This window comes from Crinia signifera, chromosome 9, assembly GCF_055691185.1.
Source record: "Crinia signifera chromosome 9, ASM5569118v1, whole genome shotgun sequence".
In the NCBI taxonomy this organism is placed as follows: Eukaryota; Metazoa; Chordata; class Amphibia; order Anura; family Myobatrachidae; genus Crinia; species Crinia signifera.
The window spans coordinates 75,363,566-75,385,227 of record NC_139225.1 but is presented as its reverse complement, the minus strand read 5'-3'; the positions used below and the strand labels follow the sequence as shown (position 1 = coordinate 75,385,227).

The window sequence follows — 21,662 nt, the reverse complement described above, 5'->3', positions numbered from 1 at the left end:
AGTAATATTCTAACCCCACATGCTTTAGTGTTACATGGAGAATGAAGGATGTGACTGATTTAGAGATAATACCATGAAGAGATATGCAGAAGAGCAATTTGTGGAACATGGTGTATTTGAAACGACACTATCACTTAAGATGCAATCACTTGGAATTGTTAAAGATCAGCATTCAAATATCGGTTTACTGCTGTTGTTTAGCGGATCATTTGCTTACCAAAAATAAACTTGGTGGTGAAGTTAAAACAGACAGAACAGTATAAAGCTACTTCCCTGCGGTTACATTATAAGTCCAATACTACATCAAAAGGCCATCGGAAATACATCCTCTGGTTTCCTGCTCATCTAAGAGTCACTTTACTCCATCCTCCAATAGATCTAACATTTTGGTCATTGTATGCTAGATGTAAAAATCTAGATCTGCTCCTACAGTACTTCCAAAGCAGACTTCCACGTCAGTTACTCTGGGGTTGATGCATGAAAGAGTGAAGAGTGGAGTAGTTGACTATAGCAACCAAGCAGCCTCTATTTAATACTTAAAAGCTACCTCAATGCCATGGGCAACTTCACTGCTTGATACATCAATCCTTATGTTGACTATTAGGTGGTTGTAATATTCAGACAGCCGCTGCTAATGAATGATGGATAGAAACCTGAAAGAGTACTCAAAATAAACTAATTTTCTAAGCAACCACTTCATTCTTTACTAACCGTTGCTTTAAAATTTTTCCCCTCGCAAATCTTTAATTTGCAGATTCAGAGCAAAAAATAACTAGTCAGATTTTTTGTTCACCGATTCTCCAATAGCTCACTGTTCAAAGATTGGCATTTTTGATTGGCGTCAGGGGAATGAACCGCCTGATTTATTAGTCCTGAGTTCCTCATATCTCTGGAATACTTCAAGACCCAATATTTTATGTCAGCAACTGATACTTTGTCACTTAGTTTCATGTTTTTAGACTTAATTCAAGATTTTAGGCAACTTTTTGAATACATACTGTACATGTTAAAAATAAACTCCCACATGATTCGACACTTTCAATCACATGACCTGGGCAATAGGAAACACTGGGCACATCAGGTGTTAAACAATGCTTTTCTCAGGGCAGTTTATGGTCATAGTTTGTAAGCAGGAATAATGCAGTTCTGTGTAATCTGTCATTGTGAAGAAATATAAGAAACTGTAATTTGTCCTGTCAGGGGTTCAGGTAGGTACAGAGCTCTGGCTATTCCAATCAGGGATAGCTTATCTGTTGTGGCACAATAGATGAGTGTCGGGGGGGCCCCGAAATGTTGGAACCAATTCTATGGTGAAGCAACAAAGCACCCAAATATGAAGACTTGCCCATGAAAGTGGGCATGAGCCCAGTTAGGGGGTCACAGAGGCAGCATGTTGGAAGCCCCAAAATAAAGGAAAATAAGGGGCATAACCCTTAATGATGGAAAGTGAAGGCAGAAAGACCCAAATGTGTGAGGCAGATGTGTGATAAAAAAAGAGCACAGCTGCAATATAGTAAAATTAATTAGTGGAAAGAGTAGAAATATTGCATGATAGAACTTGTAGAGTGTACTAACAGCATACAAGCTGAGTATATTCCTAGTGCCTGCAGATCAGAGAGGCCTGATAATGGATGAAAAATAGGTTTGGATGACAGACCAACTATAAGATTTATACATTGTTTTCATCATGATCATAAAACGGCACTGTTTAGAAGTGGAGATGCAAATTTTTTTTTTACATTTTGCCGCCAAGATAAAAGGAGTCGGTACTGGTTCCCTAGCACGGCGCCCACGATTTTAATCTTATTACAGCGTTATCGCATCGCATGAGACCAGATCACATGCGATGCAATCAAAAACGATGATTTAATTGTACATGCACCCTGATGGTTTATTAGTATGCTATATGCACCCCCATTGTTAACGCCCCCACCACTATTAACGCCAACCCGAAGCGTAGCGAGCCTGCGAGGGGCGGCAGTACGCGTCCTCCGACCTTTTCATACCCCCACTATCCACGTCGGTGTGGAGTTGATTTTATATAGTGTGGCGAGCGCAGCGAGGGGACGCGGATAACTTCACATGTATTCTGCGTCCGCTCGCCACGCTTCGGGCTCAGTGGATCGCCACAGTATATAAAATCAACTCCATGCCGACTTGGATAGTGGGGTATGAAAAAGGTTGGAGGACGCGTAACGCCGCCGCTCGCCACGCTTCGGGTTGGCGTTGATAGTGGGGGTGGCATTAACAATGGGGGTGCATTTTACATAGTAATCACCCATCAGGGTGCCTGTACAATTAGAAATCGCATTGCATGCCATTGTAATGGCATGCGATGCGATATTAAAATTGTACAGTGCATCTCTTAGGACCCGAAAATCGGGTCCCATCGCATACCACTAGTTAAGGCATGCGATGGGCGCCGTGCTAGGAAACAAGAACCAAGGAGTCTTATTAAGCATACATATTTTGTAATATAGATGGCAAGGTGCTATTTGCACCACAGCATATCACACGCCCTCATCTGAAATAAAATCTTTGCTTTAAAAACTGCATGACCCCCTTAGTTGATAATTTTCCATAAGATAGCCCGTGTAGACGAAGGCACTAGCTAAGTGGTGGCGGGCTGTATACACATTCACCTGGATTGGGCAAAAACTGTAACTGTCCAGACCAGACTCCGGTAGCAAACTTTACCACTGTGGAGCCAGTAGAGTTCATCCCTGTGCGTTCCCTTTTGGGGATTGTCTTGTCCAGGTGGATGTATGTAACAGCAGTCAATGGGAGACAGGGAGATATTACAACCTCACTGACTGCTCTGGTGATTTACCACATCCCCATGTCACACAGAAATAATGGTTTTCTAGTCACTGCTATCAAGTACATCCTCCCTGGTTGGGACACCCTAGACAGGGATGGCCAGGAAAGCAGCCTACTATCTCATCAGTGGCTAAGATTTCTAATGGAACTGGGTCCAGTATTCCGGACCATTCCAGTTTTTACCAAGTCACATATTCACCTCATGCTAGTGACTCTGTGATTTGGCGGTGTTGCATGAGTTTAAAAGATCAGGACCAGGTCATAAGTCCTTTGCACTAGAATAAATGAATAGTATTGTCCGAATGCTAGCTATTACATCACAAGCTACCTTGTTTTACAAGTCTTCATATACGGTTGAGGTCTTACAGCAATAGAACTGTTATTAACATTAAAAACTTACATTTAACAAATTATCACTCAACAAGTCTTTCATTAACAGTTATTTTATTTTTTAGAAGACAATGCAAAGCCATAAAGACTCCTGGCAAGTAATCTAAATGGCTAGCTCCATCATGTTTACAAGATTAAACCTGGAAAATATGAACTGATTGTATACAATATTTGCAAACACTATTGACTCATTTAACTATTAGAACATTCATTCTCATTGAAAACAGACATCCAAATTCTAGTTTCCCATACAGAGCAAACACCCTGCAGGCTTAACTTGAATATAGAATTTGTGTATCACTCAATTATCCCACATTCTTATCATGCAAACAGTTTTAAATTTGCTTTTTTGGAGAATCTGAATACCACATTTCTATATAGCGATCTTATGGTGAAGAAGCTATATGAGAATTGACCATTCGCTATATTTTGAGAGTAGATTAGACATATTTTCTAATGTCCAACCTCACCAAGGTCATCATTACTATGGAATGTCTGGTCTATAAAAATAAAATTCCAAGTATTCAGAATATAATGAACAAAGAAAATAATTTTGAGAATATAGCAATATAGTAAAATGTCATTTAAAAACATTCAAGCATGACACTATTTAAAGCCAATGAACAAGGGTAAATGAGGCTATCGTGATGACCATCTTAACTACTGCAGCATTTAACAAAGATATTTATACATGAGCCTTAGCATTATTTCTGCAGAATACAATGACAATCTGATTATAAAGGTACATTGTACCTTCCCTCCAAAACAAAAGCATTTGACACCTTTATTTTATTTCAGGTGTGTAAGTACTAGTAGTTGATCACTGAAATTATTAGTGCACTTATATGGGTTTCTTGCTTTTGGTTGCGGAGGATTAAAAACAAGAACCATGCAGACAGGCAGAAGGTTTTAATCCTGCAAGGAAAGCTTGGAATGCAGCCTAAATGAGCCCTACCTCTGTAGAAGTGCTTGCTGTAAAGGAAGAGAAGATCATTGCAGCAAACCAACAGTATATAAATACATTGAAAAAACACAGTTGGGGTGAAATTTCCTCTGCTGAAGCATTTGCCAACATCCGCTTCTTGTCGCCTTTAATACATTTAAAACGGCAATCAGGTTAAAAGCAGAAAAGGCAACATTTTGATTAGAAGATGAGGTACTTATGTAATATCTGGGCTCCCGTTTTTCTTATGAGACCGCTGCGCTCGCCACGCTATATAAAATCAACTCCATGCGAAGTTGGATAGTAGGGATATGAAAAAATGGGGTGCATTTAACATGGGAGCCCAGATAATACATAAGTACCGAAGATGATTGCCATTATAAATGACTCACGTTGTTTAATAAACTTATACTTTTTGTGAGTGCGGATGTTCGGAAGGTGAAGTGGGTGGGTTAATCAGAACGATGGCCATCGGTTCTTTGTCTCAATGACTGCTTTATTTACCTATACATAGTTAATATGCCTGCCAGCTGTATATTGTTTACAAGTACATAACTTATTTACAAGGGTCCTAAAGAAAGACAAAGGATTTGGCAAACTCGATATGATCACAAAATAACTTTACAAAAGTCGGAGTAGCCTCATGCTGCAACTAGACATGTATTGAAAGGTCTAGCTTGAGCAGGAAAATCCCCACGCATGAGTTTGACAGACTAAACATAAATAGGTTTTGTGGGATACAAAAGTAGACATGGTCACCCAACGAGAAGCAGACCACAGCAAATTCTTTGAAAGCTTGTAGATGTAGTTTAACTTGAAAAAAAAAAAGTCAAAAATGTATATTTTTCTATCCAAAGTCAGGCTCACCAGTAAAGAGAAAAATCATTATTTGAGACTCAAACAATGTCTTTTAGCAACAATCTAGATCTTGAAATTATGCGCAGGCAAACCACATTTATTTACCCCAAGAGTTCCTTTAATGCACTCCTTATACATCCATTTTCGCACAATGTCTATCGGTAATTGACCTGTGGGTGGGATCAGAAAAACCAGAACCTTAGCACAACCATAATGCATACCATTTATTTGCATGAAAACTGCATGCGGTCATAATTGAAACATTGTACTTTTCCCAATAATGTTCATGCTTGCATCATAAATGGGTATTGCACCATTTAACTATGCAAGGGGACACGAATACCAGAAGAGGCATACAATGAGTGACGAATATATAAGGATACGGGGTAGTGGATACATATTTGAAATACTGATGTTGCCAGACTGAGTATGTGACAAGAAATAAAAGCATTTTTCTGTTTATGTTTTAAAACATTTATTCCCATTTCAGGTTATAGCAGCCGCAAGTTTATTTTTTTTCACATATTAAAACATGAACTAGACCCCCTGTTTCACGATAAGACAATTGCAAATGCAGTTCTTAAACTGGCAGCTAAGTGTATATGTGAATGATGAGCGAGCGTCATGTCAGACAGATTGTCTGCTACACATTAAGTACAACGGTGCAGTGGCAGGAGGATGGAGCTGCTGCTACAAAAAGCTATACATTTTAAAGAAAGTGATTTTTTTATTTCAACAAGCATAGACATTTGTTATTTCACAACAAGATAAATATTCCAAATTTATACTAAATCAGCAATTTCTACAGTATGCCATTAATATGGGCTTTCAGACAGACAGAATGAGAAAAGTGTCTTTATATACACAAATCCAACGTGAGTTTACAGATCTTATAGGTTTGTCCTTGTTTACCAAATAAACTTAGACATTTTAATAAGTTTGTGGCCATTTCACCCCTTCAGTGCTGGAAGGAAATTCTTGACCTTCTCAACAAGTAGTAAATATGAACACCCAATCCCAGCCCATGGAAATGAAGTAAAAATATACAAAAAATAAAACTAATATTTTTGTGCATCGGAGATCCCCTTGCCCAACAAAATAAAAACTGGACTTGTTAAATAAAGCAATTCTTTGCTATGTATGCGTTTATTGTCCAATATTAATATTCACTGCCAAACAGAACATCTAGAATGCATGGCACAGCTGCATTCACTTTTATATGCTACAGAGCAGGAAGACTAAGCGGTTCCTAGGAGGAAATGGTCCTACTGACATGTTAGCCCATATTAAAATCAAAGGACTCGATTTGGTTTTAGATCATTTTTGAAGAAATAATTAATGGGTACTTTGTCATTGAGGGACATTAATAGTTCAATACGTTGTCACACTCAAAAAAAAAAAAAAAAAGACATTAAAATGTTAAATAATATTGTAACTTGTTTAAAACAAACTACTGTTATAAACTAACAAAACACTATGTGGAATAGGACACAAAACCATCTCAATAACTTGTAAGTGCTTAGCACAAAGGTAGCTCCTGTTAGTCAATTCATGTGTCAATATTAATTCCTGATATAACGTTTCTTAAGTACGTCAAGACCATAAATACTGAATTGACCAATCAAATAAAAAAAAAAGAAACCCAAACTCTTGCAGTGTATTCCATTCATTTGCAATGCTCCTTGTTGTGGGCTGTAAAATTAGATATATTGGCTAGAATATCATGTGCAATACTATGAAAGAATGTATTCAAATGCAAAGCACATCCATATATAAAAAAATATATATTCAACGCTAATTATGCTCTTAAATGATGACATTAACTTTAAACCAAGTGAAGCTATAAGCTTCATTTGTACAGTAATTTGTGAGTTTGGTGGGGAGAACCAAATAGTTCCTCTAGCTTCATGAGAATAGGCATGGTGCAAGTTAAACGCATGCATTATGCAATTACAATCCAGAAAAGCACAATATGAGCAATTAACGGGGGTGTTGACTTATTTACATGTGCTATACTGGTAATGCTGTCAGAGCCAGAGCTTTTGTACTAAATATCATAAAAATCAAATATTCTCATTTAAAAAAAAAAAACCTTTTTGAAGACATTAGCATAAAAATGTACCACTTAACTTAAGGCTATTCCTGTAATTAAACTTTTACTTAAAACAAATAAAGTGAAGCTCACAATGATCCAGCTTGCAAAGTCTACTAACCCTTTTCATACTGAAAAGGTCTTTACAAGAATCTTTCCAGCACTGAAAGAGTTTAATCTGCTCCAGCAGAGATGTAAGAAAGGTCGTCCTTGCAAGTTAGATGTTTGCATGGTGGAGAAATATGCAGGTACGCTAGTGGATTGGACTTCTTGTTGTTTTAAACCATCAAGATTTTGTGAGGGAAGAAAATGACAAATGTTTCAACAGGACAACTCACTCCAAGCCAAAACCCCTTATTTAAAGCACCACTCAAAAAGTGGCCATAAAAAGCATTTTATTTTATTCCTCTGCCCAGCCTAGAAGTGGCGGCTGCTTAGTTATACAGTTTGCATTAATTTGTTTAAACAACACTTTCTCTATTGCCAGGAACCAGAACAGCTCGGCGACAGATGGGACAGGTAGAATTTTCAGAAAGCCAACGATCGATACAGTGGACATGGTACTCATGAGAACAGGGTAGCTTGCGCAACTTGTTCCCTTCTGCATACTCTGTTATGCACACACTACATGTTTTCAGGGCATCATTTTCACCATAATTTCGGGTAGAGAGGTTGTCGATTTGTTCTTTAGTGAGTCCCCTTGGCTGATCATCGTCATCCTCATTGAGTAGGAAAAATTGAGCCAGTCTGAGAAATGGTAGAGATCCACTTTCTTCAAAAGTAACAGATCCTCTGTTATTTCGTACCTCTCTTCTTGTCCCAGAGGTTGAAACAATTTCCTGGTTTGGTTCCTCAGGTTCCACAGTAGGGATGGGAGGTTCTACTGGCTCTGGTACTGGCACGGGCACTGGCGCGGGAGGTCTGACACTTGCTGTTTCAATATTCGGAGTTTCACCTCCCACTGCTACTGGTGGAGGGGTGGCTGCGGGAGTGCCAGGCTCCGCATCATTATCACTATACATGAAGTAGCTGAGCTCCCCAAAACCAGTCATTATCTGTCTCAGCATAGTCTGGATAGCAACTGAGGTGGTCTCACTTAGGCCAGTGTTCAGTATCCTACGTATTGGAATTCTGATGGTGCTGACATATGTCCTGACACCAGCACGCTCTGATCGTGAGAATGTGCGTCGGAATCCTCCCCGTTCACTTTCATAAGTAACTGTGTTGTTGGGCGTCTGAGAACGAGAGCGGGTTCTATTTGCTATACTGTCTCTCTGACGATATTCACCTGGACGCACTCGCCTAACTTGAAGATCTAAAACTATAGTTGGTGGTCTCTGACCTGTTCCTGTGGGTTCTACATTGTCTGGAGTCTCTGTTGGAGGGGGTTGGGAAGAAGTTCGGGTCTCTGGGTTTGACAGCACCGCACTTGGATTCTGAGGTTCTGTAACAAGTGCTTGGTGCCTGGATGTTACATGCTGTCTAGTTCTTGAGCTGCCCTCGGTCTCAACTGAAGCATTGCTCAGGTATGCAGTCACAAGCTGTCTGGTTCTGGAGCTACCCTCTGATTCGTCAACAGTGGAAGCTTCAACAGTTTGTGATGAGTTATGTTGAGCCCTCCGAGCAGGTTGCTCAACAGCTCGATTCAGGGGTGATCTGCTTCTATCAGTCCTTGCTCGGATTCTTCGTTGGTCTGGACTTCTGCTTCTTGCCCTCCTTTGACCTCTTGGAGGAGGAGGTGGTGGAGGAGGAGGAGAAGTCTCCTCTACAGTTACCTCTTCTGGGGCTACCACTGGTGGAGCAACTGGGGCTGCCATTGGAACTGCCACTGGAACTGCCACTGGAGAAGCATCTGGGATTGCAATTTGGGCTGGAACTGGTGCTGGGGCTGCAATTGGTACTTCCACTGGGGCTGCAATTGGTGCTTCCACTGGGGCAGCAATTGGTGCTTCCACTGGGGCAGCAATTGGTGCTTCCACTGGGGCAGCAATTTCAGGTTCAGCCCCTGTTTCAGGTTCAGGGTCAGGTTCAGCTTCTCCCTGACTACTAACTTCCATATCTTCAACCCCAGGGGTTTCTGATGACTGTTCAGCTGAGGGCAGATTTTGATTAGCAGCACTGCGATTCACATTTATTTCCAGACTAAACCTAAAATCGCCACTATTTGGATTGGTTCTGCTTACGGCCCTCCATGACTGGTTTCCTCGCTGTCCACTCCTTGTTGTATTTCCAGTCTGTCTGACTGAATTCAACCAGTCAATTATAGAATCCCCATTTGAAGAGTCTTCTGTACCCTCTCCTGTAGAAACTAAACAAAAAGTTTTTCTCTTTAATATTGTAAAACAAATACAAAAGCAAATTCATATATTAAGATAAACTCTACCGGTTCTCAAACTCTTTCCCCAGGATCCCACACAATTCACCATTTCTAGCAGGAGCACTGAGGGGCAGATTAATTAAGCTCAGTGAAGTGATAAAGTGTCTGGTTTTTATCACTGGCCAACCAGATCCTAACTGTGAAGTTACATGCTTGGTTTAAAAATTGGCAGGTAGGAGCTGATTGGCCAGAGATAAAAACCAGACACCATCACTTCACCGAGCTTAATAGATCTACCCATCAGTATCACCAACTGTCACATTTTAAAAATCTACATGTCACCTGGCAAACATGAACAATGTGGGTTCCTGAGGCCAGAGTTTGAGAACATATGATATTACGAATATTGGAACATAACAAATATTTGCCAGCTCATTTAAAAATTCTGCTAAGCAAAAGCATGGTTGCCTTCATTAGCCTTTTACATCCTAACAACTCTAGCTGTTTGCATTTGTAACGACTACATTGCATGCAGCTGACCCAATGCCACAATCACAGTTGTAAGTGCATTTTAGTGAACACAAAACAAATATTCCGAAAAAAAAGTAAGCAATGCATTCGTACTAATCTAATGAAGGACCATTGTTTAGCATAATCCCCCCCAAAAGCTATGTGTGGATGGAATGATTATATTTTCCCCAGGTCTGCTTTTCTCAAAATGTGCATGTTTTGTCACCAAGAGTTTAAAGGTATTTAATAAGATTGGGTAATTGGCTACTCAAGCCCCGTAAACAAGGGGAAACCTTGGCCTCCTTACTGAGTGACAGGCTTAAGCACACGGCAAGGTGTTCTGAGAAATCTGTGCAGAGCGGGCCTTTGCCTATGAATAATAGCTAGAAGGAAAGACACAGGCAAGCACAGTTTTTCCCTGCAGGCGATGGCGATGTGCAGGACCGTGCATCGTTGTGCCCCATTTCTAAGCGATCAGGTCAGATTACTGACTAAATAGGGCAGAAATTGCCTAGTGTGTATGCCTCTAACTTCTCTGAATGATTTAATTAACAAAAATTCAACATATTTATTTAATACAGTATCTATTGAACTACGTTTAATTAACATATTTATTTAAAAACAAAACAAAAATCTAAAATCTTGGCCATTTTTAGAAAAAGATATTAGACCATTAAGTGGATAAATCACCATCATACAAGTACCTCTGTTTTCATCAGTGTTTGTCTGAGGCGGTCCTTCTTTGATTTGCTGCAACCTTCTTAGCAATTCTTCTTTAGTAATTTCCCCTAAAGCAAGAGATGACATGTAAGATATATATAGTTGAGGCAAATATACATATGGGCCCTTATTCAGGTTGATTCGCATGGGGGACCGATGTTTTGTGTAGCAGCATTTCTGCACATGTGTATATTGCTGGGAGCGTGCAAACTCGGCACAAAATCTGTTCGCTGAGTGCACGCTCCCTGCCTTTCGAGCAGGGGGTGAAGAGGGGCGTGAGGTGCCAGCCTGGGCCATTCATATATGTGAACGCCCAGAAATTCATGGGCAATACCATGAAAATGCCGGGCTTACACATGCTAATGCATTCGTGATGCACGTGCAGGCAGCTGACCTAACCGGATGTCAGCTGCCCAACCAATTTACTGGATGGGGAGGCTCCCACTGGCATGCAAATGGTTGTTTATGCAAAACAGCCATTTGCATGCCGGGTGAACGCACCCAGAGCGCGAAGAGGGGGCGGGTGTACCACCATTCGCAGGGCAGGTTCTGGTTGACTCGCAAGGGTGCGATTTCGTGCCCAAGTGAGTCATCCCGAATAAGGGACATACTACTAAGGGAGTGGTTCCCACATTTTTTGGGGGGGGGACTCACAGTGCAGTAGGAATATTAGAATTCTTTACATGGCAACCCTAGAAAAAATAAGAGAACACTGGCGAGTACTAGATTCATGCAGTATAAGTCCAGTGCGGGACTGCGAGTCGCTGTGGAGCAATCCATCCTCAGTTTCTAAGTGATCTAGTCAGATCACTTAGGAAGAATGTAGTGTATGCTGCATTAGGTTTAATTATGTGGTGAGTGACAAGACTTGCTTCTGCTTGTCCTAATATCGGATAAATAGCAGCCACCAGCACTATATTTGCTTAGACACATGGACCATAAATATTTAGAATTTGTCATGGACCACCAATCCAAGGCACCGCTGCAAGTGTCCTACGGCACAGTCTTTGGGAACCACTGTTAACTAAGGTGTTCCATGGCCCTATGCTTAAATACAAGGTACAGTACTCCAAGATAAATTTCAAGATATCAGTAACTGGAAATATAAACAATTCACTGTAGCAATACAAATAAAATATAAATAAATGCCTCTGCTTGATTTAAAAGAAATATCCCTGGAACCCCACTACAGTAGACCCGTCATTCTGCCTTTAAAAGTCCAGCATGCTTGTGTGTGCCCATCCAGTAGGTTGTGTATGATATCCTAATTGGGAAGGCATTTAAATGTGCATGCCCAGTTGAGATTTAAGTAATTGGCAGACTCGGACGGACTCCTATACTCACAGATGGCGGGGGCCAACCAATGGCTCTTTGTTGTGATGTGGCTCCGGCACTGTCAGCCTGCCTCCTCTGTCAGGCACACAGCTGTTCAGAGGAGGCTTCACTATCTGGGAGGAGCATGATCCACTCTGCTCCATGTGCAAGGTGATATCAAGATGTCACATTGCATGAAAAGATGCAGCGCTCAAAGCGTCCACAGGGAGGATGCGGTCATGGATGCAGTCACAAAAAAGTAAGCAATGTGTGGTGGTGGTGGGGTTGGATAGGGAGCTGCCTACAGAGCTGGTGCAGGCTTCAATTACATGAAGTAGCTGTAGGATATTATGTGATTCAATCTTTTTCAATGTATTGCGGCCGTAATTGCTGATGGATGATTTAGTAGCACCCTACGATCATATAGCCACCACCCAGCAATGGTTAAATGGCTTGCGAAAATCATGCCGACTGGTATCCACCTGCAAATCCATTTACAACTCACTAACCATGTAATGATTTTCCCTGTATTTGCAGTCTGCACGTAACAGAACCTACACTGCCTGTGCGATAAAATCAGGCTGATCGAGGCCTTCTGAAAATGAAAAATTTTGAGCCAGAACTGCATTTTTGTGTAAAAAATGTAATTTTTCAGTTGCACAGCCCAGTTGTATCAAAATTGGTGAAACCCCTGGGGGTTTGAAATGTACACTATACCCCTAGATGAATTCCCTGAGGGGTGTAGTTTGCAAAATGGGGTCAATTGTGGGGGGGTTCCACTGTATTGGTGCTTGGTTGGTCTTGCTAATGCGACATAGCACCCACCAAAATTCCACCAGAATCTGAGCTGCAAAATCCAAAAATCACTCCTTCCCTTCTGAGTCCTGCCATGCACCCAACTGGTATTTTTTGGTCACATGTGAGGCATTGCCGTACTCGGGAGAAATTGGGGCACATATTTTGGGGTGCTTTTTCTCCTTCATACCTTCTGAAAATGAAAAATTTTGAGCCAGAACTGCATTTTTGTGTAAAAAAATGTAATTTTTCATTTTCACTGCCCACTTGTATCAAAATTGGTGAAACCCCTGGGGGTTTGAAATGTACACTATACCCCTAGATGAATTCCCTGAGGGGTGTACTTTGCAAAATGGGGTGACTTGTGGGGGGGTTCCACTGTATTGGTGCAACATAGCACCCACCATTCATTCCACCAAAATCTGTGCTGCAAAATCCAAAAATCACTCCTTCCCTTCTGAGTCCTGCCATGCACCCAACTGGTATTTTTTGGTCACATGTGAGGCATTGCCGTACTCGGGAGAAATTGGGGCACAGATTTTGGGGTGCTTTTTCTCCTTCATACCTTCTGAAAATGAAAAATTTTGAGCCAGAACTGCATTTTTGTGTAAAAAAATGTAATTTTTCATTTTCACTGCCCAGTTGTATCAAAATTGGTGAAACCCCTGGGGGTTTGAAATGTACACTATACCCCTAGATGAATTCCCTGAGGGGTGTAGTTTGCAAAATGGGGTCACTTGTGGGGGGGTTCCACTGTATTGGTGCTTGGGGGGTCTTGCTAATGCGACATAGCACCCACCAAAATTCCACCAGAATCTGAGCTGCAAAATCCAAAAATCACTCCTTCCCTTCTGAGTCCTGCCATGCACCCAAATGGTATTTTTTGGTCACATGTGAGGCATTGCCGTACTCGGGAGAAATTGGGGCACAGATTTTGGGGTGCTTTGTCTCCTTCATACCTTCTGAAAATGACAAATTTGGAGCCAGAACTGCATTTTTGTGTAAAAAAAATAATTTTTCATTTTCACTGCCCAGTTGTACCACAATTGGTGAAACCCCTGGGGGTTTGAAATGTACACTATACCCCTAGATGAATTCCCTGAGGGGTGTAGTTTGCAAAATGGGGTCACTTGTGGGGGGGTTCCTAACTTTTAGCATCTTATGGTGCCTAGAAACCTACATGGTGCCTAAAAAATAATCTCATAAAAAGGAGGCTCCAAAATCAAGTAGGTGCTCCTTCTATTATGAAGCCTGTGGTTTGGTCAACGTGCACACTAGGGCCACATATAGGATATTTATGAAAACAAAAGAATTGTGGGAATCAATTTTTAGTCACATTTCTCTAGTAAAATGTACTGTGTTCCTTAGAAAAATGTATTAAAATTGCAAATCTGCAAAAAAAATGAAATTTTTAAATTTCACCTACACTTTGTTTTAATTCCTGTGAAACACCTAAAGGGTTAACAAACTTCCAAAATGCTGTTTTGAATACTGTGAGGGGTGCAGTTTTTGAAATGGTATCATTTATGGGGGTGTCTCACATACAAGTCCCTCAAAGTCACATCAGAACTGAACTGGTCCCTAAAAAAATCAGTGTTTGAAATTTTCTTGAAAATTTGAGAATTTTCTATTCATATTGTAAGCCTCCTAGTGTCCAAAAAAATTAAAAGGAAGTTGAAATAATGATGGCAACATAAAGTAGACATATGGTCTATGTTAGTTATTAACTATTTTGAGTGGTATGATTATTTGTCTCACAAGCAGAAAATTTAACATTTTGCAAATTGCTAAATTTTCCATTTTTTTACGACATTTTGGTATTTTTCACAAAAAAACACAGACTGTATCGACCCAAATTTACCACTAATTTGAAGTACAATGTGTCACGAAAAAACAATCTCAAAATCACTGGGATAAGTAAAAGCAAAAAAAAGTTATCCCCACTTAAGTGAGACATGTCAGATTTGAAAAAAAGGGCTCTGTCAGGAACGCAAAAACTGGCTCTGTCAGGAAGGGGTTAAAACACATTGTGGTACTTATGTTAGCCGGGCGCCCGGCTACACTGACAACTTTGCTTTGGCTACGTTATCAACCTGTGGCCCTCCAGATGTTGTGAACCTACATGTTCCAACATGCATTGCCACATTTTTTCCTATAAGAGCATGCCAAAAATCCTCAGGGGACATGTAGTTCCACAACATCTGGAGGGCCACAGGTTGAAGATCTGTGCTTTATGTGTTAGCAGGGCTCCAGTTAAGCAAATGATGTCAGTTATGCAAATTACGTAAGTTACGTAGCCAGCATAGTGGTGTATTGGTATTCTCAATACACCACTATACAAAGTACGTAACGGGCGCCCAACTAAAATGAGTACCTACATTTTGGGGTTGTTAAGGATTCGGGCTTATAAACAATAGGCAGTAACATTATCAAGGTCATTTACACTGCAAGAAACCTTCTACGTTGAACTTGATGGACACGTTTTTTTTTTTTACCAATCACAACAACTATGTTACTATGTAAACTACAGTGACTGGGCACTGACTGCAATTACATCACAACATTTTTATCCTGTCGACCACATGTAGACATCCTACTTGGCAAAATGTCCTCAAGTTTCCAGCCAACAGCAGGCAGCTACTGCCTTAAGGACAGTAACCAAGTGTGACATTGATGGTGGTTGAATCGGCCTAGAACACACCAATTCCACACAGAGGTTCTCAATAGAGTTAAGATTTAGAACACAAGATCAGAAACAAGCAGACTTCAGAAATTAAGGGAAAAGTAGTAATAAGACACGGACTCAGACATTCGTGCAAATTATAAATAAAACAATTTAAATGATACTGCTTAAATACAATTTTTTTACTATATCTGACTGCAGTGAGAGGCCTATGATTCATTGTTATACCAAAGTTGTTGGGTTTTTTTGTTTCGGGATTTCAAGATCAACTAATACCCCTTTTCCACTGATGTAAAAATCCTTGATTATTGCACATGAACTCAGGATTTCGTCAGCAGAATCTGCTCCACTTGGGAATGCTTCCAGAGTACCAAGCAGAAAGGACCAGGGGAAGCTGTAGCGGAAACTGGTAACAGTCTCACATTCGCTTGCATTAGAGCATCCCTCACCTTAAAGAAGGCTTCCATGACTACACATACCTAAATACATCACAACTAATCCGCACAGATTTTTAAAAGGACAGCCTTTTAGATACCCAACTAGACCGTTGCATTTCTTAGCCATCACAATTGATAGACGTTCTCAATCATTATTTTTACTGTGTAGAAGCACACTCCAACCGCAAATAGTACTTGAAAAACCTACCAAGTTTCCGGCTTCTGACTCAAAAACACTAACCATGGATACATATGGGATAAAGAGAAAAAGAGAGAGAGAGAAAGAGAAAGAGAGAAATAGAAAAAGAGACCCAGAGAGAGAGAGAAAGAGACCGAGACAGAGAGAGAGAAAGAGACCGAGACAGAGAGAGAGAGAGAGACCGAGACAGAGAGAGAGAGAGACCGAGACAGAGAGAGAGAGAGACCGAGACAGAGAGAGAGAGAGACCGAGACAGAGAGAGAGAGAGACCGAGACAGAGAGAGAGAGACCGAGACAGAGAGAGAGAGACCGAGACAGAGAGAGAGAGACCGAGACCGAGACAGAGAGAGAGGAACCGAGACAGAGAGAGAGAGAGAGACCGAGACAGAGAGAGAGAGACCGAGACCGAGACAGAGAGACCGAGACCGAGAGACCGAGACAGAGAGAGAGAGACCGAGACAGAGAGAGAGAGACCGAGACAGAGAGAGAGACCGAGACAGAGAGAGAGACCGAGACAGAGAGAGAGACCGAGACAGAGAGAGAGACCGAGACAGAGACAGAGAGAGAGACCGAGACAGAGAGAGAGAGACCGAGAGAGAGAGAGAGAGACCGAGAGAGAGAGAGAGACCGAGAGAGAGAGAGAGACCGAGAGAGAGAGAGAGACCGAGAGAGAGAGAGAGAGACCGAGAGAGAGAGACCGAGAGAGAGAGACCGAGAGAGAGAGAGAGACCGAGAGAGAGAGAGAGAGACCGAGAGAGAGAGAGAGACCGAGAGAGAGAGAGAGACCGAGAGAGAAGAGAGAGACCGAGAGAGAGAGAGAGACCGAGAGAGACCGAGACAGAGAGAGAGAGACCGAGACAGAGAGAGAGAGACCGAGACCGAGACAGAGAGACAGAGAGAGAGAGACCGAGACAGAGAGAGAGAGACCGAGACAGAGAGAGAGAGACCGAGACAGAGAGAGAGAGAGACCGAGACAGAGAGAGAGAGAGAGAGAGACCGAGACAGAGAGAGAGAGACCGAGACAGAGAGAGAGAGACCGAGACAGAGAGAGAGAGAGACCGAGACAGAGAGAGAGAGAGACCGAGACAGAGAGAGAGAGAGACCGAGACAGAGAGAGAGAGACCGAGACAGAGAGAGAGAGACCGAGACAGAGAGAGAGAGACCGAGACAGAGAGAGAGACCGAGACAGAGAGAGAGACCGAGACAGAGAGAGAGAGACCGAGACAGAGACAGAGAGAGAGAGACCGAGACAGAGACAGAGAGAGAGAGACCGAGAGACAGAGAGAGAGAGACCAGAACAGAGAGAGAGAGACCGAGAGAGAGAGAGAGACCGAGAGAGAGAGAGAGACCGAGAGAGAGAGAGAGACCGAGAGAGAGAGAGAGACCGAGAGAGAGAGAGAGACCGAGAGAGAGAGAGAGACCGAGAGAGAGAGAGAGACCGAGAGAGAGAGAGAGAGACCGAGACAGAGAGAGAGAGACCGAGACAGAGAGAGAGAGACCGAGACAGAGAGAGAGAGACCGAGACAGAGAGAGAGAGACCGAGACAGAGAGAGAGAGACCGAGACAGAGAGAGAGAGACCGAGACAGAGAGAGAGAGACCGAGACAGAGAGAGAGAGACCGAGACAGAGACGAGAGACCGAGACAGAGAGAGACCGAGACCGAGACAGAGAGACCGAGACCGAGAGACAGAGAGAGAGAGACCGAGAGACAGAGAGAGAGAGACCGAGAGACCGAGAGAGAGAGACCGAGAGACCGAGAGAGAGAGACGAGAGACCGAGAGAGAGAGAGAGACCGAGAGAGAGAGAGAGACCGAGAGAGAGAGAGAGACCGAGAGAGAGAGAGAGACCGAGAGAGAGAGAGAGACCGAGAGAGAGAGGAGAGACCGAGAGAGAGAGAGAGACCGAGAGAGAGAGAGAGACCGAGAGAGAGAGAGAGACCGAGAGAGAGAGAGAGACCGAGAGAGAGAGAGAGACCGAGAGAGAGAGAGAGACCGAGAGAGAGAGAGAGACCGAGAGAGAGAGAGAGACCGAGAGAGAGAGAGAGACCGAGAGAGAGAGAGAGACCGAGAGAGAGAGAGAGAGACCGAGAGAGAGAGAGAGAGAGACCGAGAGAGAGAGAGAGACCGAGAGAGAGAGAGACGAGAGAGAGAGAGACCGAGAGAGAGAGAGAGAGAGGAGGAGAGAGAGAGACCAGAGAGACCGAGAGAGCGAGAGACCCACAGAGAGACCGAGAGAGCGAGAGAGAGACCGAGAGAGCGAGAGAGAGACCGAGGAGAGAGAGAGAGAAGAGACCCACAGAGAGAACCGAGAGACCGAGAGACCCACAGAGAGACCGAGAGACCGAGAGAGAGAGAGAGAGAGAGAGAGAGACCGAGACAGAGAGAGAGAGACCGAGACAGAGAGAGAGAGACCGAGAGAGAGAGAGAGACCGAGAGAGAGAGAGAGACCGAGAGAGAGAGAGAGACCGAGAGAGAGAGAGAGAGAGAGAGACCGAGAGAGAGAGAGAGAGAGAGAGACCGAGAGAGAGAGAGAGAGAGAGACCGAGAGAGAGAGAGAGAGAGACCGAGAGAGAGAGAGAGAGAGAGACCGAGAGAGAGAGAGAGAGAGAGACCGAGAGAGAGAGAGAGAGAGACCGAGAGAGAGAGAGAGAGAGAGAGACCGAGAGAGAGAGAGAGAGACCGAGAGAGAGAGAGAGAGAGAGAGAGACCCGAGAGAGAAGAGACCGAGAGCAGACCGAGACCGAGAGAGACCGAGAGAGAGAGACCGAGAGAGAGAGAGAGAGACCGAGAGAGAGAGAGAGAGAGACCGAGAGAGAGAGAGAGAGAGAGACCGAGAGAGAGAGAGAGACCGAGAGAGAGAGAGAGACCGAGAGAGAGAGAGAGACCGAGAGAGAGAGAGAGAGAGACCGGAGAGAGAGAGAAACCCACAGAGGAGACCGAGAGAGAGAGAGAGAACCGAGAGAGAGACCGAGAGAGAGAGACCGAGAGAGAGAGAGAGAGACAGAGAGAGAGAGAGAGACCGAGAGAGAGACCGAGAGAGAGAGACCGAGAGAGAGAGAGACAGAGAGAGAGAGAGAGAGAGAGAGACGAAAGAGAGAGACCGAGAGAGAGAGAGAGACCGAGAGAGAGAGAGAGACCGAGAGAGAGAGAGAGACCGAGAGAGAGAGAGACCGAGAGAGAGAGACCGGAAGAGAGAGAGAGAGAGACCGAGAGAGAGAGACCGAGAGAGAGAGAGAGAGAGAGAGAGAGACCGAGAGAGAGAGAGAGAGAGACCGAGAGAGAGAGAGACCGAGAGAGAGAGACCGAGAGAGAGAGAGAGAGACCGAGAGAGAGAGAGACCGAGAGAGAGAGAGACCGAGAGAGAGAGAGAGAGAGACCGAGAGAGAGAGACCGAGAGAGAGAGAGAGAGAACCGAGAGACCGAGAGAGAGAGAGAGACCGAGAGAGAGAGAGAGACCGAGAGAGAGAGAGAGACCGAGAGAGAGAGAGACAGAGAGAGAGAGACGAGAGACCGCCACAGAGAGAGAGAGACCGCCACAGAGAGAGAGAGACCGCCACAGAGAGAGACAGACCGCCACAGAGAGAGACAGACCGCCACAGAGAGAGAGAGACCGCCACAGAGAGAGAGAGACCGCCACAGAGAGAGAGAGACCGCCACAGAGAGAGAGAGACCGCCACAGAGAGAGAGAGACCGCCACAGAGAGAGAGAGACCGCCACAGAGAGAGAGAGACCGCCACAGAGAGAGAGAGACCGCCACAGAGAGAGAGAGACCGCCACAGAGAGAGAGAGACCGCCACAGAGAGAGAGAGACCGCCACAGAGAGAGAGACCGCCACAGAGAGACCGAGACAGAGAGAGAGAGACCGAGAGAGAGAGACCGAGAGAGAGAGAGAGACCGAGAGAGAGAGAGAGAGAGAGAGACCGAGAGAGAGAGAGAGAGAGAGAGAGAGACCGAGAGAGAGAGAGAGAGAGAGAGACCGAGAGAGAGAGAGACCGAGAGAGAGACCGAGAGAGACCGAGAGAGAGAGAGAGAGAGACCGAGAGAGAGACCGAGAGAGAGAGAGAGAGAGAGACCGAGAGAGAGAGAGAGAGAGACCGAGAGAGAGAGAGAGAGAGACCGAGAGAGAGAGACCCCGAGAGAGAGAGACCGAGAGAGAGACCGAGAGAGAGACCGAGAGCGAGACCGAGAGCGAGACCGAGAGCGAGACCGAGACCGAGAGCGAGAGCGAGACCGAGAGACCGAGAGAGAGAGAGAGAGAGAGAGAGAGACCGAGAGAGAGAGAGAGAGAGACCGAGAGAGAGAGAGAGAGACCGAGAGAGAGAGAGAGAGAGACCGAGAGAGAGAGAGAGAGAGACCGAGAGAGAGAGAGAGAGACCGAGAGAGAGAGAGAGAGACCGAGAGAGAGAGAGAGAGACCGAGAGAGAGAGAGAGAGACCGAGAGAGAGAGAGAGAGAGAGAGACCGAGAGAGAGACCGAGAGAGAGAGAAACCCACAGAGAGACCGAGAGAGAGAGAGAGACCGAGAGAGAGACCGAGAGAGAGACCGAGAGAGAGAGAGACCGAGAGAGAGAGAGACCGAGAGAGAGAGAGAGACCGAGAGAGAGAGAGAGACCGAGAGAGAGAGACCGAGAGAGAGAGAGACAGAGAGAGAGAGAGACCGAAAGAGAGAGACCGAGAGAGAGAGACCGAGAGAGAGAGAGAGAGAGAGAGAGAGAGACCGAGAGACCGAGAGAGAGAGAGAGACCGAGAGAGAGAGAGACCGAGAGAGAGAGAGACCGAGAGAGAGAGAGACCGAGAGAGAGAGAGACCGAGAGAGAGAGACCGAGAGAGAGAGAGAGAGAGACCGAGAGAGAGAGACCGAGAGAGAGAGAGAGAGACCGAGAGAGAGAGAGAGAGAGAGACCGAGAGAGAGAGAGAGAGAGACCGAGAGAGAGAGAGAGAGGACCGAGAGAGAGAGAGAGAGAGACCGCCACAGAGAGAGAGAGACCGCCACAGAGAGAGAGAGACCGCCACAGAGAGAGAGAGACCGCCACAGAGAGAGAGAGACCGCCACAGAGAGAGAGAGACCGCCACAGAGAGAGAGAGACCGCCACAGAGAGAGAGAGACCGCCACAGAGAGAGAGAGACCGCCACAGAGAGAGAGAGAGACGCCACAGAGAGAGAGAGACCGCCACAGAGAGAGAGAGACCGCCACAGAGAGAGAGAGACCGCCACAGAGAGAGAGAGACCGCCACAGAGAGAGAGAGACCGCCACAGAGAGAGAGACCGCCACAGAGAGAGAGAGACCGCCACAGAGAGAGAGAGACCGCCACAGAGAGAGAGAGGTGCACGCGCGTCCCGTTCCGACGGTGCTTTTCCCGGGTCACCGCCGGCTTCCCCGGGTCCCCGCCGGTCACACCGCCCCCCCGCAGCCCTGTCGGTCTCACTGAAGCTGGGGACGGGCAGGACTGCACCCGCCTCGCCGCCCGGCTATTGAGACGCTCGTGCGTGGGAAACGCACGAGCGTCTCATTCAGCCAGAGCGCCAGATTGCTGGCGGATCGCCAGGGACACGGTCCTGGCGCTCCGCCAGCAATAATAAGGCCGG

General features: G+C 44.6%; 1 protein-coding gene across 2 annotated transcripts in view; it reads right to left on the bottom strand.

Annotated features, from left to right (window-relative positions):
* Nucleotides 1–3,247: 3,247 nt before the first annotated feature.
* Nucleotides 3,248–21,662, bottom strand: part of RLIM (ring finger protein, LIM domain interacting) — a 40,256-nt gene continuing 21,841 nt past the window's right edge. For both annotated transcript variants that reach the window (XM_083159253.1, XM_083159254.1), the window contains exons 3-4: nt 10,635–10,718; nt 3,248–9,411 (exon numbers count right to left, since the gene is read on the bottom strand). In XM_083159253.1, the coding sequence (XP_083015379.1) occupies nt 7,565–9,411; nt 10,635–10,718 (1,931 nt within the window). In that variant the 3' untranslated portion in view covers nt 3,248–7,564. The remainder of the gene's footprint in view (nt 9,412–10,634; nt 10,719–21,662) is intronic.